The sequence below is a fragment of the Paramormyrops kingsleyae genome, chromosome 2 (genome assembly GCF_048594095.1).
Source record: "Paramormyrops kingsleyae isolate MSU_618 chromosome 2, PKINGS_0.4, whole genome shotgun sequence".
NCBI lineage: Eukaryota > Metazoa > Chordata > Actinopteri > Osteoglossiformes > Mormyridae > Paramormyrops > Paramormyrops kingsleyae.
Genome location: NC_132798.1, coordinates 22523796 through 22551674, shown reverse-complemented (window position 1 = coordinate 22551674; position 27879 = coordinate 22523796). Strand labels below are relative to the sequence as shown.

At 45.7% G+C, this 27879-nt stretch overlaps 1 protein-coding gene across 7 annotated transcripts in view; it reads right to left on the bottom strand.

The window, feature by feature from the left end:
- The window catches only part of frmd3 (FERM domain containing 3), a 63532-nt gene that overhangs the window by 4162 nt on the left and 31491 nt on the right, over nucleotides 1–27879 (bottom strand). For 2 of the 7 annotated variants that reach the window (XM_023802936.2, XM_023802941.2), the window contains 13 exons: nucleotides 26193–26235; nucleotides 22379–22457; nucleotides 14752–14849; nucleotides 13543–13666; nucleotides 12130–12217; nucleotides 9568–9656; nucleotides 8910–8973; nucleotides 8522–8557; nucleotides 6920–7008; nucleotides 5959–6033; nucleotides 5545–5613; nucleotides 4122–4246; nucleotides 2604–2651 (listed from right to left, as the gene is read on the bottom strand). In XM_023802936.2, coding sequence (XP_023658704.1) covers nucleotides 2604–2651; nucleotides 4122–4246; nucleotides 5545–5613; nucleotides 5959–6033; nucleotides 6920–7008; nucleotides 8522–8557; nucleotides 8910–8973; nucleotides 9568–9656; nucleotides 12130–12217; nucleotides 13543–13666; nucleotides 14752–14849; nucleotides 22379–22457; nucleotides 26193–26235 — 1027 coding nt within the window. The remainder of the gene's footprint in view (nucleotides 1–2603; nucleotides 2652–4121; nucleotides 4247–5544; nucleotides 5614–5958; nucleotides 6034–6919; nucleotides 7009–8521; nucleotides 8558–8909; nucleotides 8974–9567; nucleotides 9657–12129; nucleotides 12218–13542; nucleotides 13667–14751; nucleotides 14850–22378; nucleotides 22458–26192; nucleotides 26236–27879) is intronic. The other 5 variants (XM_072708025.1, XM_023802939.2, XM_072708024.1 and 2 more) reach the window with 3 other exon arrangements.

Sequence of the window (27879 nt, the reverse complement as noted above, 5' to 3'; positions counted from 1 at the left end):
ATGCAATGAAATGACGCGCTAAATCCAAGCAGCTCGCTGGAGCAATGTGGCTCCTGCCGTTGTCAGAGCAAAGATGAAAACAATACTGTAACCGTGGCAACAGGTCAAGGGTTACAACAATCCCTAGAAACAGATGCTTCGGAAATGAGGAAACAATTGCTATGGAAACAACCAAAGTCCACAATGGTTTTGGAGGTCTTCATGTAAGTTTGAAGGGTTTAGAGACTGGACTCTTGGAAAACAACTTAAAAAAATAGAATTAAATTTTACAACTGTGTTGTACATTGGTTGTAGCATTTTGCATAAGGTAAGATTAGTTAAATTCTAAACTGGGAAGCAGAAGACACAGATCCCAGACACAGAGCCAAAAATGCAACAGAAACGTAAATGCTTGGGAGTCTTCGGCAGATGGTCCAGAGTTAGGGGACATCTTGCTGGCATGGGGGAGGCTGTCCTGGTTTGGAGTCAAAGGCAGCTCTGGCCATCAGGGTGGGGGGGGGAATGACAGCAGATAATACAAGTGCTAGTGGCAGAAGATCTGGGTGACAGTGTGCAGAGAGCAGGACAGGCCGCCACATTCCTTCAGTGCATTCCTCAGGCCCCCAGGAGCTGCGCCGCACTCTCCCCTGCATGGCACAGTGATTCACCGTGCTGCACTGCACTCTCCCCTGCATGGCACAGTGATTCACCGTGCTGCACTGCACTCTCCCCTGCATGGCACAGTGATTCACCGTGCTGCACTGCACTCTCCCCTGCATGGCACAGTTATTCACCATGCTGCACTGCACTCTCCCCTGCATGGCACAGTGATTCACCGTGCTGCACTGCTGCCGCGCAGAAAGAAACACAGCCTGACAGTCACCTGCAGCTTTAGTTTTTACTGCACTAGTGCTTTAAGCCATCACTCATCACTCAAACACATTGTACGCATTTTCATAACACTAAACACACATTCAACACAAGCAAAATAAAGGCTTATCTTGATATCAGTAAATACCGTGCTGAGCACTAAGCTACTGCGGCGCTCATTAAGGCACACGGTCTGGTGGGTGTGGCCTGGGGCACCGTACCGGGTCCGGACACGCGCTCCCCGTGTCCCAGCAGCCGCACATACACATCCCGGGCCGTGCGGTTGGCCAGGTACAGCCGGAGGCTCCTCTGCGTGGTGATCTTCACCTGACACTTCAGCCTGTCCCCTATGATGGCTTCCCGTTCTCCCCAACGCCAGCCTCGCTCCTCCTGGCCCCCCACCATGCCCGGCGTCTTCTGTGGACCCTCGGTCATAGCTACCTGCTCTGCTCAGCTTCGCGACGGGGGCTTTTATGCAGGCATTGGTTGCCCCGGCGCCTCCAAACCAATGAAATGTCAGCAATGGCCCCTCAAAGTGCAACCAAAGACAGGGCTTTGGGGACTGATTCAGTGTTATTTATACCCCTGGCTACAGAGGCCACATAATTATTCATCTGATTACAGAGAGACAGGCCCCCGAGAGCAGAGAACGGTGAGCGCAGCTGTGAGATCAGCCCATCCTTCAAAGGAGCGGCTGGATCCAGTGGAGAAGTACAGCCAACATCTGGTCCCAGAAGGTCACAGCAAATATCATCCATCCATCTCCTTCCTCGTTGTCTTCATCCATTATTCTTCCTTGACGCGGAGTTGATGTGTATTAGTACAAACCATTTGGAAAATTAAATTAGATTTTACAGAGAAATGGATCGATAAACCAGAAAAGCGGGCCACTGTAAACAGGAAAAAACGTTGTCAGGGTACCAGGAACTGGCCTGAAATGCAGGAAGGAAGTGTCACAGTTTCCGTTATCTGCTGTTCATATCAACAATGACAGGGAGGAATCACAGAAGCTGGCATGTCTCAGGCGGGACTGTGCTTAAAGCCAATAAAAGGCACAGTGTTAAGCACAGGCGGCATTTGGGTCTACAGGGGGAACAGACTTCCAGCAATGAAATGATGTTTCGGCTAAAGTGAAAAACACCCCCATTTTCATAACAATCTTACAAAAAGCGATGCCAAAATAATGCACCTGCAAGACAATTTAATTCCCTTAAAAACACAGGCAAGCGAAAAAATAATTGACTTGTTATCAGTTTTCTGTTTTGGAGATCTGCAGTTAGGGACTGTGGATTACAGGCTTGTAATTCACAGTCAACCGGGAATCACCAGAAACGTAAACATGGCTATGAGCACCATGTTTTTGTACGTGCGCAAGGTGTGGGTGTGCCACAGAACAGGCTATAAAGGCCGGAATGGAGAGGTCTGACCCTCTGAGGGATGGCAGATAAAGTCCAGGAGACCCAGGGGTCAGATTTCTCCATCCTCCACACAATCTCTCTCCCAACACCGGAGGAAAGTCGATCCTAATGGATCAAGCTGGGTGTTAGCAGCATGGGGGAGGAAAGGTGAGAAAAGCTTGTGGAACTCCACTCTCTCTCCAGCACAGGCAAGCAGGGATGGCAGCTGAATTCCCTCTTTCCGGAGGGGGGGGGGGGGAGGATTGCAGCAAGGCCCGGGGTGGAGTGTTCAAAAGCGCTGTAGCATCGACTGATCGATCGCTACAAAGCAAAGCGTTTCTGCCATATATCTAGTACCTTTGGCCTTGCCAAACTGCATTTGAGTCCTCGGCCTCCGCTTCACCGCTGCACGAGAGCATGAAGAGGAGCGGGTGACATGGCAGAGAGAGAGACTCACATCAGATCACTTCTGGGTCACACGGCGGCAACATCTCACGCTTAACGTCCTTCTAGTGGAGACCTTCCAGCCAAATAAAGGCCGCTAATTGAGTTTTCATTAACGCTAACCACAAGCCTCCTGAGAAAGGAGTTTCCATGATGTCACTGGGTCACCCGACAGGTCATTAGCATGTTGTCAGCACAGCATTCATCAGTGGGATATATTTACCCCTGATTGAAGCTGCCTGCTAAGAGCCTTTGGGGTGAGAATCCACAGAGAAGCACCAGCTGCTCAGTTTTCACAGGGACCCCAAGAGGGCTCCAAACAGCTGCATGTGTGTGTGATGCAGCTACACTATACGCAGTATGTAACACAGCTACACTGTACCCAGTATATAACAGCTACACTGTACTTAATGTGTAACACAGCTACAATGTACGCAGTATGTAACACAGCTACACTGTACCCAGTATATAACAGCTACACTGTACTTAATGTGTAACACAGCTACAATGTACGCAGTATGTAACACAGCTACACTGTACCCAGTATATAACAGCTACACTGTACTTAATGTGTAACACAGCTACAATGTACGCAGTATGTAACACAGCTACACTGAACCCAGTATATAACAGCTACACTGTACTTAATGTGTAACACAGCTACAATGTACGCAGTATGTAACACAGCTACACTGAACCCAGTATATAACAGCTACACTGTACTTAATGTGTAACACAGCTACAATGTACGCAGTATGTAACACAGCTACACTGAACCCAGTATATAACAGCTACACTGTACTTAATGTGTAACACAGCTACAATGTACGCAGTATGTAACACAGCTACACGGTATGTAGTACAGTACATAACACAGCTACACTGTACCCAGTATGCAACACAGGTACAATGTACGCAGTATGTAACACCGCTACACTGAACTCAGTATATAACAGCTACACTGTACTTAATGTGTAACACAGCTACAATGTACGCAGTATGTAACACAGCTACACTGAACCCAGTATATAACAGCTACACTGTACTTAATGTGTAACACAGCTACAATGTACACAGTATGTAACACAGCTACACGGTATGTAGTACAGTACATAACACAGCTACACTGTACCCAGTATGCAACACAGGTACAATGTACGCTGTATGTAACACAGTGACACTGTACCCAGTATGTAACGCAGCTATACTGTACTGTACATAGTGTGGTACACATCTACAGAGTATGTAGTATGTAACACTGTTACACTGCTACACTGTAGCTAGTGAGTAATATAGCTCTAGGGTGAAGTCTAGCACAACTCCAAGCTCTGGTCAACGCAGCGTAACTGGCTCAATAACTACATTCTGCACACAATACCACTTATAAAAGCACAAGACCAGCTTCAGTCTCATGAGGCAGCACAGTCTTACCAGGCTCCATGCAGGGCTCCTCACTCTCGCTGGGGGAGGGCAGCGCTGGCAGCAGTGGCTCCATGTTCATGATCAGCTGCCTGTTGCTCAGTGAGTTGAAGCTTCTGCTCTGGCTGAAGCTGGACCTGAAACATGGGGCTGAGTTTAACAAAAGTGAACAGCTTCTCCCCCGAGGTGGGATGGCAGTGAGGCCCACTGTGCCTCAGTAGCCCCATGCCTCAGCCACCCCAGTGCCTCTGTCGCCCCCCTGCCTCAGTCACCCTGTGCCTGTCACCCTGTGCCTCAGTCACTCTGTGCCTCAGTCGCCCTGTGCCTCAGCCACCCTGTGCTTCAGTAGCCCGTGCCTCAGTTACTCCATGCCTCATTAGCCCCCTGCCTCAATCACCTCAGTGCTTCAGTCACCCCATGCCTCAGTCACCCTGTGCCTCAGTCGCTCCGTGCCTCAGTTGCCCTGTGCCTTAGTAACCCCATGCATCTGTCGCCCTCTGCCTGTCACCCTGTTCCTGTCACCTTGTGTGTCAGTCACCCCGTACGTCAGTCATCCTGTGCCTCAGTTGCCCTGTGCCTCAGCCACTCCATGCCTCATTAGCTCCCTGCCTCAGTCGCCTCAGTGCTTCAGTCACCCCATGCCTCAGTTGTCCCATGCCTCAGTCGCCCTGTGCCTCAGTTGCTCCATGTCTCAGTTGCCCGGTGCCTTAGTCACCCCATGCTTCTGTCACCCCCTGCCTCAGTCACCTTGTGCCTGTCACCCTGTGCCTCAGTCACTCCATGCCTCAGTCGCCCTGTGCCTCAGCCACCCTGTGCTTCAGTAGCCCCATGCTTCAGTCGTGCCTCAATGTGCACATGTCATCATTACACATAAGCTCAGCTGTTCCCTGCCAGGCCCAGTACCCAACACTGCAAATTCATTCATTTAACTTATTATCAGGTGCTGGTTTGAACTACTCTCTGTGAGATGATTTATGTGTCTCTATTCTCTTATATATACTCTGCTTGCTGGCTGTTATAGGTCACATGCCGAGACAAATTCCTTGTAACTTACATGGCTAGTAAACGTCATTTGGCTTCCGAAAGCCATGCCATTGTTGTTTTACTCTAAATGGTTTCCCAGGTTCATTCTATGAGTTTCCCAGTGATATCCTTTTATAGACTATAGTCAGATAGGGAATGCAAGGCATTTCAGGAACATTTATTATAGAGGGTGATACTGAGTGGACAGAGAGAGGCAAACAGACAGACAGATAGATAGATAGATAGATAGATAGACAGACAGATAGACAGACAGACAGACAGACCCTCTACATAGCTCTCCAGCTGTTCCAGACTGTGAGTAAGTTAATCGGGGGGTAGCACATGGCAACTGCCTGGTCCTGCAGTGCTGGTGCTGGGTTGGCTTACTGGTGGTTTGGGATCGGGTTCTTACCTGTGCACTTCAGGGGGGTCTCTTTGTATCTTAGAACTTGCCTCTATAACCTCTTTCGCCACCTTTCCACTGAAAAAAGCCAAGGTACAGCTGATATCACATGAGAGAAACTTGCAGGGCCTTCAAGGCAAAACACAGTGAGTGCAAACGAAAGGAGCTTCAGCATTCAGTTTGCTTCGATTTAAAATGACATGATATTTACATGATAATAAAATGCCCTATATCTCTGAGCAGGACAAACGCTTGAAAGATGGATGGGTAACAAGCCTATCACCTGGAGCTGTGTTAAGTACTGTGCGTGATTAATTCACACACTATCATACATTTGCATAAACAATGCCACCTTAATGTTTCCGTATCTCACAGCAGGTGACACTAAACCACGATGGCAAATCAAGTGACAGCATACTGTACCTGTACCGAAATCGGCTCCCTTTGAAAAATATATTACTGCTGGACACCGTCTTTATTTGGCTGGACTTTGCACACCTATCAAAGAAAAAGCAACAAACTAAGAAATAAGACTAAATTAAAGCACAATTCATTGTCATGTTGTCATAGCAACGGCATATGCTATACAAGTGTGGATAGTACATGAGTAAAAGTTTAATGTCTCATTAACCAATATGTTTCCCGTACTGACCAATATGGCATAAATATTAGCAATAGCAATTCACGCTATTGGTGTAGTTAAAAAAGCGATCACAATATTTGGCATTTAGCTGTGCAGTAAGGCCGTTTCGCCCAACACATTGCCGCGTCCTTCTCACGTAAATCAGGTGTCATATGGTCGCTGACATTGTCCCACTGCCTGTTTGTGCAGCTGCCTGAGCTGTGATGGACCAGCCTCCAATTAAGTGGAAGGCTTTGACGGGAACAACCAGACAGACGCTCAATGTCAGGCTGAGGACAGGCGCAATTTAATAGCCACCCTGGCGGTTAAAGCCTCTGGTTGCTGCTCCTGAATCAGGGGTCCCAGATTACGCCCCACAGAAGGGACACTACGACAAAGGTAATCTCATTATCCCTGGGATATGGAGCCAGAACTCATCCCATGATCCAAAGGACAGGAGGAATGGATAACAGATAAAAGCAAATGGATTATACTTTAATGAAAGACGTCTTCTCTCTGCAATTTTGATATTAATTGAATAAGAACTTTTTCAAAACTTATATTAACTGCTAATGAGTACTCTCATCTCATCTCTCTCTTTCTCTCTCTCTCTTCACATAAAAACATGGGATTTTATTACAGGACCAGACTCTTTCTATGAGTTTAGCCATATGGTCTCTTGCAGCAAGTAGGAAGTGTAGGTCAAAGGCACATGATTTTAACATGAGTCTTTAAAGTAGGGTCAGCGCCACAGGGACCCACTTGTAGAAGGCCTGGTTCTCCACCCCACACTTCCACAGGTGCTTGCAGGCTGCCGGCGTGGACGTGTGAAAGGTCAGCACCAGCTTCTTCTGGAACCATGGAGGCAGAAGGATAGACCGGTCAGAGGTGGATAGACTGGGACACGGGAGAGGCACAGCAACATGCTGGGAAAGGGACACTCGTCTCGGGGTGGGGGCGTGGCCGGGGGTGAGGAAGCTGCAAAGGACCTCTCCTCCATTTGTAACTGAGAAGCTTGGTCATATTTACAGCCAGATAAGTGGAAACTGGTAGAGAAATCACATTTATCCACTCAGTGAGGCTGAGGTAAAGTCATCGATACTGCGGGGAAACATGATCCCATAGATGAATTCTCACAGCTCGATGGCAGACTAAGCAGGAGTCTATGAGCTGGCTGAAATCAATCAGAGAAAAGCACCTGAGCCCACAATGGCTGCAGAATGCAAATATAGATGATTTAACAGGTCTCCTAGCAGTAAAGTAATCGCTGCTCGATGTGGGAGGGGCTTGGGGGTGGATCCTGGCGAGGGTTTAACCTCCTGGTGTGAGGTTGTGTGTCTCATGGTGCACTTAGCCCTGGTTATGGGTGTGGTCAAACAGAAGAATCACTGAACCCCCCCCTCCCCAGTCATATCCAACAGCGTGCTGGGGGGGGGGGGGGTCATGGTTATTCATGCAGGGGTCAAAGGAGGCAGGGAAGGTGCAGACCCAGGGAGTGTGCAAATCTGAACGCTTGTGCTAGGTGGCGTCCCCTGCAGTTCCCGTGAGGAACAGCACCACCAAGCCCTGACCACACTGGGCAGGGGTCTCGCTGACGCCCGTCGGGGTCTTTTTGAAAAGGCCCCGTGATTCTTGGCCAGCTTGGGGGGGTTTTCAAAAAGAACAGTGTGCCCCCAGCAGCCCCGGGTCTTGGCCCAGAGCCGGAAGCAGCGGCTCGCTCTGGTGATGGGTGCCTGGCGTGGCCCCTTGAGCGCCACCTACAGGAAGAACGCGGGACAGCACGCATTGCGTGCCTCTTACTCACCGGCAACGTGCACGAACCAAAACACCGAGAAGAGAAACTGAAACATCAGCTGTACCTCGTGGGACAGCGGGACACAGGTGGAGGCAGAGACAGAGCGAACGGGGCCACCTTAAGGGTGCTACTCCGGGTGGACGGAGGAGAGGGAGACACACAGAGGTGGAGAAAAGCACAGGGATGGGGTGGGGACTGTAAACTGTACACAGACGGAGCATCGGTGAGGGAAACTAAGCCGGCGACAGAGCAGGAACTACAGGAGCATGAGGCCAAACACCGGGGGAACGTCACCGTTTCCATTGTGGGCCTTATGTGCCGCCTTTGGTGTCAAGCCTTTGCTGGGCTGCACAAGTAATGCATTTAGGGATTATTCTTAAGCACTGGAATGAGGAGGATTCACTGACATACCGCTACAGTGATAACGGGGTTTGTGATCAGTTCTCAAAGCGAAAGAGGCCAACAGCTCTGAGCCGCTACAGTTCCGCTCGTTTCAGTCATATTATCGTAAAATTAAAGGGGGTTGGGGGCTGTGGGGAGGGGTGCAGAGATGGGGAGCACACACCCACCAGCGGGTTACACCGCATCCTGCCCGCCAAAGACATCTGCAACACAGACAAGTGGGGTCCTGAGTCACGGCAGCGGAGAGACGCGCATGTGCACAGCCGAGGTGAGACGGGAAGAGGGCAGGGGCACGGGAGCCACAGCACTGCAGCACAGCCACAGCACTGCAGCACTGCCACAGCACTGCAGCACTGCCACAGCAATGCAGGGACGGAAAAAGAACTGCCCGCATTAATCTCAGCAGTGCAAACAAGATGGAAATGCACTGGAATTTCATTTGTTTATATAAACAAGGAGGTACAGTATATCAAATAATATTCAAGTACAGGTCAGAAAGCGTCCGTGTGAGAAAGCTTGTTCGGGCAGGACTCCTGCAGTTACGGTTTGACGTACCTCTTTCTGCAAACCAATTACATAGAAAGTCTTCCCTTCGAATTTCAGTTTGCTTACATCAGCCCTGGAAAAAAGAAAAAACAGCCGGGCAGCTTTTCATTATAATTATTTCTAAACCAGCTTCCACAGACAGACATAAGCAAAAGTACCTGTGTGTACCAAGTGTATAAGAGTACAGCCCTGGAGAAAATTAAGAGACCACTGCAACACTTTTAGTTGCATTTTCTTAGTTAATGGAACTGTGTCTGTGTAAAATATACGTTTGTTTGCTAACTCCAGCCTGGCTCTTCCCTGCTTCTCATTGATGAAGGGCTTCTTCCTGGCTTTATGGGTCCTTAAGGGCTTCTAGGCTTCCTAGCAGTCCTATCTATCCTAGCAGTGCACTTCACACCACTTAACACTGCCGGATAAGTTGCCTGTCATCTCTGGCATTAGAAAGTTGCTTCTGCCCTCTACCTGGCTGGTTTTTGGTTACTGCCAGTGTCTCCTGCTTCTTAATAGCTTGTTCTTGTGTACTGCTGTCTTAAAAACTTTGAGTCTGGAAGCCTACTGCCACTAGAACCAGGATTAAACCAGGATTTAAAAATGCAGATTTTTTTTAAATATTGAGTGATCTCTTAATTTTTTCTAGAGCTGTAGGTCAGAGGTCAGAGGTTACCATTTCAGCAGGTGGATCCGCTTGTTCCCCTGGAACACCACAAAGCCAGTAGCAGTGAACCCCAAAAATGCAGTGGATCCAGTGAAGTCCTAAACAAACAGCCAAAAAGTAAGAAAAAATACATTCTATATCAAAATACGTCTCCTTCTCACAAAACAGAGAAACACATGACACGTGCCTGCAGAAAACAGTGGCATATCAGGCATGGTAGCCACACAGCACTCCAGCCCTACACCGTCTCTCAATATCTTCTTGCCCTTGAGCAATCAAACGAAAGTTGACCTACCCTGGCATCCGTTTATCCAAGCGCTGATACTGAAACTGCATATATCACCCATCTACCACCTCTAGCTCCAAGCTACCACACCTGAAGATCTTGATGCATCCTGATTCCCCCGGATGAAGTGTGGATTGCCTTTGGGGTGCAATACAAAACCTCCCCTTTTGCATCCTGAAATAAGTTTTGCTAAAGAAAGGGCAGGATCTTTTTTTTTTTCAAATTTGATTGCAGCAGTGTTTTTTCCCAATCTGGCGCTTGGGGACCCACAGTCGATCCACGTTTTTGCTCCCTCTCAGCTCCAAGGAAGCAAAAACATGGACTGTCTGTGGGTTCCTGAGGACCGGATAGAGAAACACGGAATTACAGTAGAGGGAAGAAAAAGCAGGTGGATGCAGGAGGAGCTGCCGTGCCAGTGGAAGCCGCACCTCTGGCTTCCGACATGGATGAGTCACTCTCTCAGGCACATGGGATGCACAATGGTGGTCCCTTTCGTGGTTCAGTGGGAGACTTCTCACTTTTGGATAAAAGCATTTCCCAAATGAATTAATGTAATGGAAATATAGAACCTTGGAACTCAAACGCCTTTTAACTCGACCAACTTGGATGCCTGTTGGATGGTCTGTCGACTGAAATCTTGGAACTCGACCATCCTGCTAAAACTTGTATGGGTCAAAACGCGTTCAGCTCCACCAATATGGATCTTGAAGGGGTCGGTTGAGAAACATCTAGCCGCAACTCAACCAAAAACTCAAAATATGACAAAACAAAACAGACCTTCTAAAACTTGTATGGACTGAGACGTGTCTCCCCTCCCAGACAATAACCCCTCCATCCCTTCTCCTCTCCACCTTCCACGTCCAGTTTGCCATCAGCTCACCTCAGTACAGGTAAAGTGCTCATAAATGTCGTTTATTTCATATTTATTGCTTTTTTCATGTGTGTATTAGTTTTAAATTGATTGTTCATGCTTTTTATCATTAGTTAGGCAGGTTGATAGGTTTAAATAGGCAATCATTTGGGGGTCTGGAACGGATTGAATTCCTTTATATTATTTCTTATGAGCAAATTCAACTTGGACCTCGACCGGATGGCAAATTACCACTGTAATGCCGATACCCAGCATGACAGGTATAATGCTTTTTGTTCAATAATTTGATTCATATCAAGCAATCCTACTGATTTATTATACACCAGGGAGGAGCAAATCGAGCTTTGTCCTACAGCATCAGCAGCAAGTCACGGCAGCAGAAACACAAAGACACAGCCGTTGCGCTCGTCTGGGGTCCACAGATGCTGACGTCCAGCTTGAACCTCCTTATTTTCAAAGTAAGGAGCTTTGTGTTTAAACTAGTGCTGTCAAACGATAAAATTTTTTAATCAGATTAATCACAGGGTTGCTGTGGATTAATTTCGATTAATCACGATTAAATATCATTCATTTTTAATCTATATTAATCACATTTAATTTTGCATGAGCAAACAGACTCAAGAAAAAATGAAATATATATGCACTTAACATGTTTAACCCCACATGTTGAACATGAGTCGGATGCATTCCATCTGCCACAGAAGTGCAATACCATGGACCCATATCAAAAAGCAAGATTTTTTGCTTAGCCGGATAACTTGTCGGATTTAAGGTACCTCAGTTTAAATGGTCTTTATCTTCGTTCGCTTACAATTAGCACGAACTACTGTAAATCCGACAAATAACCCAACTAATCATGAAGTCCAATTCTAGCCCAGTTAATTGCCATTGTTAGCAATATCAGTTAACACATTACGCGTGGTGCTTTACATATAAAACTCCGTAGCAACACATCCACAGATAAGTTGGACGGTATAGCGTGTGCGACTGATTTAATGAGCCACAAATGAGAAGTAGTGCTTAAACAGTATAAAACTACAACTTTCCCTTCTGTTGATAAAGGGCACAGCCATCTTGGATTCTGAACTCGGGATCCTCTGTGGTGCTCCGAGATATTTCTTGGATCTCCGAGAAACGGGAGTGCATGTCGTCACTTCTGGCTTCAAAACTCTGGAATCCGACTCAGAATACGAGTTCCGAGGGCAAATGGAACGCACTAAAACTGCCCGAAATGGGTTGACAGAGACATTTTAGGGATTTTGAATCAGTCTGCGCTGCAGATTGGCTAATTGCGTTTAAAAAATTTAATCAGATTAATCATGATGATGGATTAATCTGCGTTAACCCGTTAATTTTGACAGCCCTAGTTTAAACGCTTGGCCATCACAGGCCTAAAAGCAGAGGCAGGCGTCACCTTGCAGGGGTGGGGGTCGACGCCGTACGTCTCCAGCGTGTGCGCTCTCTGAAGGAGGTTCATCTCAGCCACTGCCGGGCACTGGCCCCTGGAAGAAAACGACACCAAATGTCACTGTCGGACGCTCCTGCTGCTTGACAGACTGCAAACTGGCCTTCTGCTTTCAGAAAGATGCCGTCATACTAGTGAAGCCCAAGCGTGACTAAAAGTTCTTTCTTGAATGTGAGTAGCTCAAATATTAAAGCACAAAAGATGCAGTGGCAGACCTAGACCATTTCAATTCAGGGGTCAGACTGGGGCCAGTTGTTCTGTTAAGGGGACCAGGTGCATTTGACCTTAATGTCCGCCAAGTGTTACTTACACTGGATTGCCAGCATTAAGAAGATTTATGCAATGCTTTGCAGTCGCATTTTACAGTTTTTACAAATATCTGATGTTTGTAATATGATTTCTTGTTTGGACTGTCTTGCTTTTTTCTGTCATTAACTTCACTTTTCACCAACTGAAGGAACTCGACCACCCGGCGCAGCCACATTACAAGCCCGTCAAGAAAATGTGCTTACATTTGCGTTTCACCTGTTCCCAGCGAACAAAATTTTAGTGCACATATATAAATGTAAATGATGCTAATAGTAGTAGCAATAATAATACATTTATTTCAAACCCATGTAGCATATTTAGGGAGCCACATGGGGGGGGCATACATGTTGTCATGGGGGCACTGGCCCCCTGACCCCCCCTGGAACCACCCCTGAGTGTTTGGCACCACAGAGGAAGCGGAGAATTCAGGAGCTCAAAGGAAATGCTGCGCGTTTGTGACCAGAAAGTCATCGCCAGGCCCACAACCAGAAATATATTTCGAGGGGTGTAAGTTCACTGTCTGGTTATGTGCCTCATTCATAGCAAATAAATTTCAGGGTGACGGGGACGGCTATGTAGTAGCGGTGTCACTGGGGCAGACTGGGGCAGCTTTTCCTGCTGAGCCGTCATCTCTGTTACTTTTCACAATCTTTGCACTATTGTTGGCCTAAGAACCATTTCACTAATGTTTGTTAGCACTTTCTGTAGCCAAACAGGTATGTTTCCACCTGGATTTATGGGTCCAGAACTCCATCTGACAGAATTCACTAACGCGACACACTAAACAGGATGATTCTTTGTTTTTATGCATCCTCTGCATGCAGTGCCCAGGGTCCATTTATAATTCAGTAGGCGTTCCACAACCCCCTCTGGATATGCAGTTATTTGCAATGCTTTAGGCTTCTTTACTTTGCCCTCATGTTTGCCGTCATGCCCATTTGAAGCCGGGCACGTAGCATGGAAGGGTTCTGGAACCATTCTGAAGCCATTGTGGTGAAAATGGGGTAAACTGAGAGGGACAGTCCTGATTTTAACAGGTCAGCGTCAGCCTGCCTTGTCTCGTTCCTGTGGATCTCCATGATCTTCCTCTCCAGCTTCTGGCTCTGCTTGGGGAACAGTTGGAAGTCGCTGATATAGTCTGCTGGGTGCTCATCCGGGTCGTAATCCCCAAGTTCAGCTGCAGGAGACAGACAATGTGATTACATTCCAGGGTCAGTGATATGAAGCTTCATTCCTAGCCGCTAAGGACGTGGCTGCCCACACTCTGGACACATCAAAACCCGTGGAATGGAGGTTTGAGAGATAAAAGCTCATTCTTATTACTAATCGGCGCAATGGATAAGGGGACGACCCTGGTGGCCAGTCGGACTTCCCTAGCAGAACCTCTCAGACAAGCCCTTCTTCTCTTGGGCTGAGGCCCCATATCCAACTCAAGCGTTATACCTCTGTCATACTCATAAACCACAATCTGTCGGCATGCTTCTGCTATACTGCATTTTCTCTGCCCTTTCCCAGAGTAATTTTTAGTATTTTTAGTAAGGATTAGACAAAATTAAAGAACAAATTATATATGCTTTGCATTACTATGTATAACAATTCAACAGATTATGTCCAGCCGGTGTAGTTAGCCAAAATTACAATTGCAGGCTCTTCGATCTGAGGCTCATAATTTGCTAGTCATCCCTCAGACAAGATTAAATACTGGGGGGATCGATTCTTTCAATCTGTGATTCCAAGGCTCTGGAATAATCTCCCGCTACAATTACGTTAGGCAGACTGTGGATTCTTTTAAAAAACAGTTTAAAACTTTCTTGCTTAATCAGGCTTTTGTCTATATTTTTAATGATATTAACTGTATTATCATCTGTGTTATTGTCTATTTTAATGTCTGTCTTAATGTTTCTCATTTACTCCTTTTTAATTTTATTTTCATCTTATTTTGATGTGCAGCGCTCTGTGACTACATGTCTGTGAAAGACGCTTTATAAATAAATCTTACTTACTTACTTACCTACATGTTCACTATGAATCAGATTACAGATCGACGATGCACATGCAAGTTTTTGGTCTACCTGCCTTTCCTAGCCTACGAAAGTTACGCTAGGGAACCAAGGCTCAATCTGCATGCATCCTCTGTAGCCGGGCTATAACAGTGTGAGCTGGTACTCCTGGACTGAGCGGTCAGCGCTGTAAATGATTAGGTGTGATCCTGTTCCTTAGAGCTCTTGGATAAAACAACAGGAACATGACTGGGGTCCTCACCTTGCACGATACAAGCCCCGAGATAAGCTGCATCGGCGAAAGGACACAGTAGGCGGCCATGGTAAATATCTCTCTTTAGCTGTAGGTATAGGAGGTACCTGGAAAGACAGGGCAAAAAGAAGCTGTAATACATCTCATTTACCAAGACCCTTCAATACAGGTCATACCTAATCTGGCCACTAGAGGGAACAGCACAGTTGTTTAAAATTCACATCAAAGAGACTGAGCATACACACACCAAAGATCATTATCATAGCATATGAGCCACACCAGCTACGTCATGCATGTAATTTCACATTAATAAGCAACTCCATTCGATGCTGAAAGTCTCCATTCCTGCACTCCATCACAATGACTCATCGTCAGTTTTACGGACAGGAGCAGCATGCGTGTCAGATGAGGAAGAAGTCACAAGCGCCGAAACGCAGCCTGTCATCACTGGAGACTATTTGCAGATACACTGCCTAATACCCCTGACTCAGTCTGCCGACTAATCTCCATAGTAACAGGACAACCAATCTGAGCCCCACTTGAGGAGCGGAGACGCATGCGAGGTGGGGCCCATCACTGGCCCCATTTTCCTCCAATTATTAAGAGCCACTCACAAGTGCTTTGAATGACATCACAAAATGCTTTGTTCAATATTCTTTTTTTTTTCATTCATCTAATGCTTTAATCCAAGTGACTTACTGTGTTACAATTTTTATGGCTGCTTCACTGGTGCATGAGCACACAACCTCTGCAAGAGAAATACGATGCACTACTTGTTGAGCTACAGGAGACATATGACAGATAGGGTCCCTTTGGTGGCCATAACCATGTTCACAAAACAATAATGATCAGCGTGATTAAAGTCCTCTTAACCAGGGTCGATATCTGATTGAGGGAGAGCCTCAGAACGGAAGCACTCTGCGCTCTGGCCTCAGTAAAGTGCATTTTAATGTACTCAGACAGGGAAAGCCTTTAGACAAAGCAATTTTTTAAAAAGTCGACAGACTGTTAATTGATCAACGTGCAAACTTGTATTCAGAATGTGTTAATACAGTCAATCAAATTCTTATAATCTTTCACACAGCACAGTACAGTAATTTTATGATTGCAGTCACAGACTTTTATAAAACAGAATTTCTGCTTGTGGGGACCAAAAAAATGTCCCCACAAGGTAAAAAGCATCAGGGTCCCCACAATGTAATATATACAAAACCACACACACACACACACACACAGAGCAGGGCTGGAATATTAACCCCCATTTTAACCCCTGGAGGTTTAAGGCAACAGTGCTATCAATTGAACCACCATATACTTTATATACAGCAAAATGAAAAACTGCTTACACAATAAAAGCATGTTTTGGTTATGGTCTGTGTCACGAGAGCGTATTTCTTAAGGGACCAGAGCACAGAAGGGTGCTTACAGAGCTCATGCACCAGCAAAAAGCCTGAATAAAACTCAGACGTACACATTACCCAAGGGTGAAGGTGTAGGTGATGTAAGCAGCTGGCTCAGGCTGTATCAGCACTGTCAGGGTGCTGTGAAGGTGATGTCACTCTGAACAGGTGTGCTTCCCGGTTACATCACTAATTGTTTGGAGCAGCTGCTACAAGGGGCAATGTGAGCAATGCGTGGAGGTCTGGCACCTTGTCTTCAATAGCAAACACCCTTACATTATACATATCAAGTACCATGAGTAATGTGTTTCTCACCATTCAATCCATGCATTTGCATAGGACCCCTAAGGTTTGGGGGGTGGGGGGTGGGGGGGGGGGGCAGGGTGTTGGCCACAAACAGTCATGACACTAGGAGGTTACTTTAAGAGTGGGGCCCGAGAAAGAATAGACCCACCACTGATTAACATGCCTGGGTTTTCTAACTCTGCCAAACATTATATTGATATTTAATAAGTAGCTAAAATTACATATATACTGCATTCTCCTTATAAAAATGCAGGGAAAGTTCAGAACTATGCACAGCTGTGGAGTGACGCAGCAGTCTGAGATAATGATTAGCCTATTTAATCACCACTCACCCACAACAGATAGTAGTTCCCAATTATAAATGCATCAACCATCTTAATAGTTGATTCCCCTAAGGAAATGAGGTCATAGGAAGTGAGGTCATAGGAAGTGAGGTCATAGGATTCCACAGTCCCTTCCCTAATAATAAGTCAGCCTAAAATTTGCATTGATATACAGTAGCTCAAATGATGATAATGTTGAAGCAACATAGTTTTGTTTTTGCTTGTAATACTGGATTAAATAATGAAAAAAAAAAATTCATTGAAAAAACTGCAGTGAGGGAAAATAGATTAATTGCAAAAACAGACAGTCAGGCCTGGAAAACTCCTCCCGAAACTGGAGCAATGTAGACGGAGGCTCAGATATGTCAGCACAGTGAATCAGTCTCCCTGGCGTCCAGTCAAAGGGTGTAGGGGTTACCATGGGGATGGGTACACTGGACGTAAGCAGCACGATGAGCAGTGCTACAGCGGCAAGTGCTGTGAGGGCCATGCTTCCTGAAAAAATGCCGCCCCCCCCCCCCCATCAACAGTGCCTAGGCTTGCTGTGTCCCTGAGTAAAGAGGATGTGTTTGGATCCACCAGGAAGTTCCAACCTCACAGATATGGCTGGGTGTTAGGATTAAGTGACTCTGCGAGACAAACCACTCAGAGGTCACATAAGAGTTCATCGCGATCCAGGAGTCTGAGAAACCAGAAACACTGAAATAAACACAAGGGGAGCAATAAGCAGTCGGCCAAGGAAGGGTGTCTATGCACAGCTCAGGGTTTCTTACCTTGTGTGGGAACATACATGAGCAAAATATCTTTATTAAGGTGTCACTAATATCAGTTGATTTTACAACCTATAAACACAATCAATTATGAACAACGAAGTAGGAACAGCATCCTTTAATTTCATTATCATTCATTACATTATCATTTTATTTATATGACCATACCATACATACTCTGTGCTGCTGAAATCTCTACTAAGTTTTGTTCGCCATAAAATCATGTCTAACATACTATACACACCCAAGCAAAAATCCAAATCATTTAAAAAAAATGTTCCTATATTGTCATATTTACTATAAAAGACAAGGGCTTGCTACCTCTCTCCAGTCACTGAAATTGTTTTTCGTGAATTCTTTATTCTGCGTAAAAGGTTGAAGTACCTCTCGGCGAAATGTTCCCTCCAAATTATATAACACTGCTGGCTGCTGTCCACGGGCCAAGACACAAAACACAAACAAGCCTATTTTTAGCACTAACAAAAAATTACGCAAGCACTATGCCGAGGAAATTCCAGACGCTGTAAACACAGGGAGCGATGTATAAAATCATCAAGCAATGATGCAGTTCCCCTTTAAGGAAGAGAAATGTTTAAAGTCCTGCTTTCTAGGGAGCATTCTCCCACAAACAGGGTATTCTGGCAGCTACTGACTCAGGCTTTTAGAGCATTAAAATTTCAATTCAACTAAAAACATTGGGCCTTTGAATGGCTTATTTATAGAGGCTCAAAACAGCAGATCTACGTCAAGGCACTTGTAAGAATGACTCACCAATGTAAACTCACTGAAATCTCACATGACCCTTCAGAACATTTTCCTTTAACTAAATATTAAATATGGTTGTGCCTTAATCTGTCTTTGTTATCCTAAACCTGCATGGGTTCACACATGTTTTACACTGTAAGAAGGCATTATTTATTCCAAAGTGCAAAAAAAAGGACAGGAACCTTTGTGAGGTACCATCACTAATGGTTATGATGGTTCTAGATGTGAGGAGAACCTGGGTTTGAACAGCTGACCTAAAGGTTATCCCAAACACCTGCATACACACCGGTCCTTTGTGGGTAAGACTGCCCACCCCAGACTGAGACCATGGAACCTCTACAGCCTGCGACCCTGGCAAGACCCCCACCCACCAAGAGTCTGCATGGATGGACTACAATCTGACTGTGGGATAAAATGAGATTTACAGGTAAGGGCCACTCCGGTCTCCGGTCACCCATAAGCTGGTTTCAGCCAAAGATTACCAAGCGGGCCCCCTCCTTTTTTATTAATTTGCCACAGGCTTTACGGCAGATCCCGCTGAATCGCTCCTGTCAGCCAGCTCTGCTTCTCACCCGCGGGGGGAATGCGTCTTCCCCGGCCCACTGCTCTGAGGAGCGCTAAATCACACAGGGTCACCGGGCACAGCGGAGGTGGGACTGGGTTGGCGGGGGGGTTGGAGGATATTTTTCAGGAGCTCTAGCCAATGAAGCGTGATAGCTCACGGTGCCCTTGATAACATTCTGTTAATACCCTTACACACACACACACACACACACACACAGACAGTGCAGCCTCCACTCAGTCATGAACGTGCAGCGATGGATCTTGCTATATATGTGACTGGCACTCAGTGTATGTGTCTTGCCAGAAAGAACCACAGCACACACATGATCCTCATGGTCTCCCGGTGAAGGTGAAACCTGGGGCGATGAACTTAACTAAACTCATCAGTTGAGTTTCTATGCTGACTGATCATCAGAAACACCGAACCCAAAGTGATCCTAGTGTGACCGATCTAATGGGATCAGTTGCATAGATCTAAAGAGGTTAACAGAGGTTGTGGCTGATCTCCTGGACATAGCTTATGTTCATATGCAGGCTTCAGGCTGGTTTGTTCGCTCCCTTTCTTTGAGTTTGGGTGTTAATGGTCCTTTTTGATGTCGCTCAGTTAAAGAGGCACACGCACCCCCCTCACGCGTGTTACATGACTCACGTGGTATTTCGGTAGCCTACCGCAGAGCTGTCCCATCTCCGGCCTGCCCGCTCTGCTTTCCCCTACATGTCATGAAAAATTCAGGGGCGAGAGCGTCTCCAGCTTCAGAGAGAGGCGGCATGGGCGACGTGCCTGGGGACAGCGCACACTTCAAATCGAAAGTCCCACCAAGAAACAGGCACAGCAGGGATCACAGTAAGGTTTATGTGACCTAGACCAGAGAAATTTCATTCACATTGGCTTTGCTTGCACAACAAAATGATGATGCCACCTGAAATAAATAATCCTCCATGTGCAGAAGCTGTTGCCCCTGCCCCCCCCCGTGATCACTCCCCCTCACGTCAGCATCTAGTGGGTTCATCGATCTCTTCAACAGCTTGTTCGCTGACAGCGCCTCACTTAGGCCAAAGATCAGCAGAAAGCTGCAGCCAATGGTTAAGAAGGTGAAGGGTTACCTCTGATGTCATCAACGCTCCCAGTAACACGGTGAGAGACGGCAGCATGAAATGCTCAGCAATGCTCTGCTTTACTGTAGCCTGATCCATAGCTCTGTTACCTGGTAATTACAGGACTTTGACTTCGATCTGTTGATTTGATCTTTGATTTTACATGACTTTGATCTGTTGAAGTCCAACAAATATAAATCTCTCTGGTGTGAATTGTATTTAAACTAGGCTAAAATTAATTTTCCACATATTCCTCTATTTTAAAAAATGAATCTTCATTTTATTATAAATATGTAGGCTTAGCTATATGTGGAACAACACAACCAGTATTTGTTTCACTCTGACAAAGCACGTACCATTACTTATGTGCATTACAAGTTGTGAAGAAACACTTGGCAGCTTCGATTCTGAGTCAGCATCTGCATGCTGCACTGCTGCAAAGAAGCGTAAAAAGTAAAATGACACGAGCAATGAGTTATGCTTATTTTTTGGTTTGTTCTCAAAGTTTTTATTTGATTTTAAAGGCCACCATAATTGAAATGGTATGATACATGCATTTTTGGTTTGTTTGCAAATAATCTTTATTCTGCTTTATTTTATCTGAGAATATGTAGGGCCAAAGCTAAAGGCAATTCTTTTTCTTTAAAAAAATCTTTAAAACAAAGGCTTTCATAATATTTCTTTTTGCATTATACATGTGAGTCTATTGACGGGACTTATTTTATTGGAAATCATCTACTTTTCAATAAATAATATGATGCATCTACATGCCGTGATGATGTCATTCCTGATACAGCCTATCTATCAATTGATTTTAAGTTCAATAATAAGCACAGACAATATTTAACCGGAATTTCTCCCATTTGTTTGGGACATTGAAAGCTTCCCGGACACACTGATCGGCACCGATTTTTTTGTAGCACAAACAATGAATTGTTCTAGAACTGAGCGATGAAATGTTAGCAGTTGAGAGGCAGCTGGGCAGCCAGAAGGAAGAGGAGCTCATACCGGCCTGTATTTCTCTTTCAGTCCGTGAGCGCGGGTGCCTGAGAGGGTGCACATGCGGCAGTAATTATACTCACAATTATAATCACATTCCTAAGGAGTCTCCGCCACTATATTCACACTCTGGTGCTGCAGACTGAGCACTAATGGAAATTACATCACATAATCCAGTTTGGTGTTATACCTGTTTAATTTTTTATTGCACTAAGTGTATAATTAGCATGTGTGCATTGTGCGCATATTGGTTTACTTAGCTGAAACTTACACACGCACACCGGCCGCCCCGAGCGGTGAACAGGTGGCAGTTCTTCACGGGAAGAATCTCGGACAGCAGCCAACTGTCAGAACTCCATGACCCGCGTGTCGGACAGCCGGCCAGGAGGCAGCCGCAGGGCCATGCCCACCTAGCCACACCCACAGGACCACGATCACATGACCACGCCCACCTGGCCACGCCCACGTTTACACACGGCCGGAGACGGCGGATCCTGCCAGCTGCCGCCGCTCTCCTGAGACTGACCTGCTCATTTCTGGATCGCTGGCCATAACCAGTAGCCGCCAAAGCCCAAGCAAGCCTTTGAAATTCCTTTGCTTTTTCTCTCTGTTGGAGACGTCCCCACCATCCTCCCTCACCCCACACTTTCACTGGTAAGATCGGAGGAATATGCTACAGAACTCATCAAGTCCAGGGACTCAGTCAGCCTGTGCTACGAAGCACATGACAGATGTGTGCATCCATTAAAAAGTCAACACACACACATATATACACATCGTACGTGCATTTTAATACTCTCGTAATTCTTCCTCCATATGCTTCTCCTCCGCAAATATAAAATGTAAAAACACAAACTGACATCTGTGAAGTGTTACCCTTTAAGCAGGCATGCACAGTGACCATCTGGACACCGAGGCTGTCCAGAATAAATGCACGTTGCGGAAATTTCAGGCAGATACATATACTGTATGTATATATATAGCACTCAATACAAATATCCACCTGCTTCCATAAGCACTTATACAGAAGAGGGTCGCAGAGGCCCTGGAGCCTGTCCCAGGAAGCAGAGGCCATGAGGCAGGGGACACCCTGCACAGGATGGCAGTCTGCTGAAGGGCAAACAACTGCACACAAAGTCACGTACACATGCACACACAACGGGGCAAGTTATGAGGCCGATCCAGCTAACCTTGCGTTTTGGGGCTGCGTGGGGAGGAAAACTTCGCAGGAAGACCCTGGAAAATGCTCACAAACACAGGGGCGCCGCATGAACTCCACTCACACAGGGAAAATCGAACCCACAACTCAGTTCTGTAGGTAAGGCTGGCCCCTTTCCATGGTGACTTCCAGAATGTAATACCTTGCTCCACCCAGGGGGGCGGCGCCATCAGTGCCAAGAGAAAACGGACGTACCTGGTCAGCTCCTCCTTGATTTTCATTGGTTCATAGGGGTAAAACTTGACCCTGAAGCACATGGTGTACGGAGGCTGAGCTGTAGCACAAAAAAATGGGGGCCGGGGTGAGGGGCGGGGCAAGAAGGAGAGGCAGCAAGGCATCGATTCAAACTGGAGGCAATCAAATGGAACCAAAAGTAGGTCTGTAACACCTCCCCAATAAAACAGGGAGATTTTGCTTAAAAGATCTGATTTAATACTCCATTGGATCTTAACAAATTCTCAAGTTAATTTTTAATACTATTTCCTTTTAGCTGTTGTTCTGAGTAGAAATAAAAATTTATTACATGAGTGATTTATAAATTTGTTACTGTTCATTGGCATCACTTAAGGATGGTTTTATAAATGGCGACAGTGACGGATATTTCATTTTTGGTTCAGGGACTGTCTAAATCAGCGGTGGCCAATCTTATCCGCAAAGGGCCGGTGTATATGCAGGTTTTTGGGGTAATATTGAACTTTGGGGTAATATTGAACATTGAACTGCCTCAGCCAGTGGACAGGTGATCATCTCTATACAGTTAGAGAACCAAAGCGTGCTTTTCACTGCAAATTTCAGCAGGAAAATACAGTGGACTGGAAACAGTCAAAAGGAGGCCATTTACAAAAAACTAACAACAGGAGCCAATGGAGACCGAAAAGCTCACAAACCAGTCAGTGAATGTTTAATACTCATAGGAGGGATGGAGCTGGTTCCCAGGGAAACCATCAGCCCGGCATGCTCACTTACTCCTGTGTGTCTGTGTGTTCCTGTAAATGGACGTGCTCACTTACTCCTGTGTGTCTGTGTGTTCCTGTAAATGGACGTGCTCACTTACTCCTGTGTGTCTGTGTGTTCGTGTAAATGGACGTGCTCACTTACTCCTGTGTGCCTGAGTGTTCGTATAAATGGACGTGCTCACTTACTCCTGTGTGCCTGTGTGTTCCTGTAAATGGACGTGCTCACTTACTCCTGTGTGTCTGTGTGTTCCTGTAAATGGACGTGCTCACTTACTCCTGTGTGCCTGTGTGTTCCTGTAAATGGACGTGCTCACTTACTCCTGTGTGTCTGTGTGTTCCTGTAAATGGACGTGCTCACTTACTCCTGTGTGTCTGTGTGTTCCTGTAAATGGACGTGCTCACTTACTCCTGTGTGCCTGTGTGTTCCTGTAAATGGACGTGCTCACTTACTCCTGTGTGTCTGTGTGTTCGTGTAAATGGACGTGCTCACTTACTCCTGTGTGTCTGTGTGTTCCTGTAAATGGACGTGCTCACTTACTCCTGTGTGTCTGTGTGTTCCTGTAAATGGACGTGCTCACTTACTCCTGTGTGTCTGTGTGTTCCTGTAAATGGACGTGCTCACTTACTCCTGTGTGTCTGTGTGTTCCTGTAAATGGACGTGCTCACTTACTCCTGTGTGCCTGTGTGTTCCTGTAAATGGACGTGCTCACTTACTCCTGTGTGTCTGTGTGTTCGTGTAAATGGACGTGCTCACTTACTCCTGTGTGTCTGTGTGTTCCTGTAAATGGACGTGCTCACTTACTCCTGTGTGTCTGTGTGTTCCTGTAAATGGACGTGCTCACTTACTCCTGTGTGTCTGTGTGTTCCTGTAAATGGACGTGCTCACTTACTCCTGTGTGTCTGTGTGTTCCTGTAAATGGACGTGCTCACTTACTCCTGTGTGCCTGTGTGTTCCTGTAAATGGACGTGCTCACTTACTCCTGTGTGTCTGTGTGTTCCTGTAAATGGACGTGCTCACTTACTCCTGTGTGTCTGTGTGTTCCTGTAAATGGACGTGCTCACTTACTCCTGTGTGTCTGTGTGTTCCTGTAAATGGACGTGCTCACTTACTCCTGTGTGCCTGTGCGTTCGTGTAAATGGACGTGCTCACTTACTCCTGTGTGCCTGTGTGTTCGTGTAAATGGACGTGCTCACTTACTCCTGTGTGCCTGAGTGTTCGTGTAAATGGACGTGCTCACTTACTCCTGTGTGCCTGAGTGTTCGTGTAAATGGACGTGCTCACTTACTCCTGTGTGCCTGTGTGTTCGTGTAAATGGACGTGCTCACTTACTCCTGTGTGCCTGTGTGTTCGTGTAAATGGACGTGCTCACTTACTCCTGTGTGCCTGAGTGTTCGTGTAAATGGACGTGCTCACTTACTCCTGTGTGCCTGAGTGTTCGTGTAAATGGACGTGCTCACTTACTTCAGTAGTGCTGGTTCCACATAAATGACCAAAAATGAACAAATGCAAAACAAAAAATAAAAAAACTGATAAGTGCTAATAAAGAAAGACAGAAAATGTTTGTGAGCCTTGAGGAAAAGCATGAATGTAATAGGTCCTCATATAAAAACCCTACTGCTGTGGACTGTAGGTGAGAGGTCCTGTTCTCCTTTCTTTATAAGAACAGACAACACGTTGTTTCCTGCACTATTAGGACTGGTTATGATATACACACACTCCTAATTCCTACTGTCACCTATGCCTACTCACTCATAAAACTCCCCCTTCTCTCACCCTCCTGCTCCCTAAACCCACTCATTTTTATTCATTTACGCAAAAACAACATAAATTTCATAACTTCATTACACAGGCGTAATGTAATACACCCATGCCATTTGTCTGGTATCAGATCTTTTGTATCACATACTGTAAGTGTAACACAACCTACAAAGACTTGGTACAGCTTACTCTCTCTTTCCACATGGCAACTGGGTTTTTACAAAGACATGCTGCAGGGAAACTGGTTTGTGAAGCTTGATGGCTGTCCAAACTGGTTTAAGAAGGAATCAATGACTTGTGATAGTTCCACTATGTTGCGTGAGTGAGCTAGCTAACACCCGCACAGGTATTCTCTAAAGTTAGAGAACAAGTGTTGATTGATAATGCCGAGGTCTTTCCTATATCATTAAATGCCACACACAGAGAAACAGATGTCAGTCACCCAGCCCACTGCAACACAATGTTGACATCAGCCTACCTAGTCAACATGATGCACAGTACCCTCAGCGTCACCAACTTCTCTGTGTGGGTGGCTTTGCCCTTGTGGTTGTGTTTCGAAGGTATCTGCCCCCTCAGGGTGCAACATACTTTAAATATTCTCTAATTACTTATGCCCTGTACATCCCACATTCTCACTGGGGGGTAAGCCCCCCCCAAGGGTCAAATCTTTTTTTTTTATTCTACAAGTAACTCTATTAAATCCTAGTCAATCCAGAAGGAGCCTCTGATCCATTTACATCAAACCCTCTAAATCATTCTAATAAAAAGGTGCTCCCTCTATGGCAGGTGAAACATACTGATTAATGCGGCTGCATTTTGAAATGGTACTTATTTCCAGCATAAATATGATTGTGGGCTGGTTTGGTAATAAGCTGCAGATTGCTCAGTGTGAGTCTGGAAACTTTGTGTTTTCTCCCTGTGCCTGTTACCATCTCGTCAGCTTCCCATGCGGTGACTGCTGGCCAGACTCAGCCTGCTACCGTTTAATTGTGTCTCTGCTGCTCTCTTATTCACACTGTCCACTCACAGAGGGCAGGTTTCTCCACGTAATGTCGATACACACGGATGAAGCATCACAATGGGGTGACCGGTAATGAGGTCAGACACAAGCATGAAGTAGAGGGAAATCTAACTGCCCGGCATGCATTAAGCATGGCAGCATATGAGTCAGCCACCTGTATTCCTGTCAGTGCCTCTGCCCTCGAGCAGACAGAGATAGGGACCACCGCAGCTCAGCTTTCACAGCCGCTCCGGATCAATCAAACACAGCCAGACAGCAGCCGACGGCCCTTACCTTTCATCTGCTTGGTGATGGTCTTGTTGGGCTCTAGCCAGTGCTGCAAGGAGAGAAGGACAGGGCAGTTCATGAACTTATCAGCACATGGACCAAGCTGAGGACTGGGGATAGCCCAACAGGTACAGGAACTGCAGGCTTTCCCTGATTTTTTGGATTCTTAGGTAGAATTGTGATGCCTTCCCGGGCTCCACACAGCAGCTTCTGAATCAGGTGCTGATCAACACAGAGCAGTTTGAATGCAGACACTTTCTGGTGTCTTACTACCAGCTTCACACTCCACAGCTTCAGACAAACATCCTCACAGGATCTCGCGGAAGCAAACGCAGCTCCACCAGACCTACATCTTCTAGAACATTCCTCCCACCCATGCCCTCACAGATGTATAAGGCAGGTATAAAAGCAATACTACGTTAATAGCTTCTTGGTAGTCGTTGGTTTGGTTCTCCAACCAAAGAACTGCTTTCTGTCTGTACTCTGGAGTCGCTTCCACAAAGGCAGGTTGGTAAAGTCAAAAGAAGATCAAACACTGAGAAAGATATTATGAGCAAATGAAAAGATATAATAAAAAAAATAAAATTCCCATGAAAGCTAATTAAGATGTAAATGAACCACTGTATTACAAAAAATGTTCACATTGAAGTTTAAGCGCATAATGATAAATTGCAGTGAAAAGGAACGCTTTGATTATCAGGCGAATTACATTTTGAGGTCATTCTAACCCTTTCACCACCTTTGTCACTGACATTGATAATTTAAATATCTGTGTTTTTTTTTCCTTTTACAACTACCAGCCCCAGTGAGACAGCTAAGCGTTGTACCCAGATTGTACCCTAGTCCTTCACACCTACTAATCTTTGCTCTTTGAAGTTAGCTGCTTGAATAAAATACAGCCTCTTCCCAGGTTACGATAGGGTTACATTCCAATAAGACTATCATAAGGCGAAAATTTCGTAAGGGGAAGATGCATTTCGATACAGTACACCTAACCTAACATACATCACATCCCATCCTAGCCTACCTTAAATATGCTTAGAACACTTACATTAGCCTACAGTTAAAATAATTAACGCAAAGCCTATTTTATAATTAAATGTTGAATATCTCGTGTAATTTATTGAATAATATACTGAAAGTGAAAAACATTTACCGATCGTAAAGTCGAAATATTGTAACACAGACCATCATAACCTGGGGAGCATCTGTACTACACTGTTAAACTGTGAGATGAATGCACACAGTGCTTTGAGTCAAACCCCAGTGCTCAGGAATAAAGTACTGTTACAAACATTGTGTTATAAACATTAGAGTAGGCAGTCATGTGACATTCCGTGCATTGTGTACTACTACCTTCAGGATCCTCATATCAAAGCACTGTTATCTGCATGACAAGAGACTAGTCATCAAACACTCAAGCTTGGATAACTTTCATCCACAATATTAGGTATTGCTATTGCTATGGAAACCTGGCAAAAAAACTAAACTGCCACCATGAAGTTTCCATGGTGGATCAAGAGGTAGGATCACTGGAGAATGACATCTGGATGCATATGTGCAAGAGCAGTGCATCTGGATATTGGTACAACTGGTACAACTGGACATAGTCTTGTGACCAGTACGTGAGTAAGTATGATTAAGGCGAACGGTGTGACCATACAAGAGCCAGACAGACGGGTGGGATCACTCA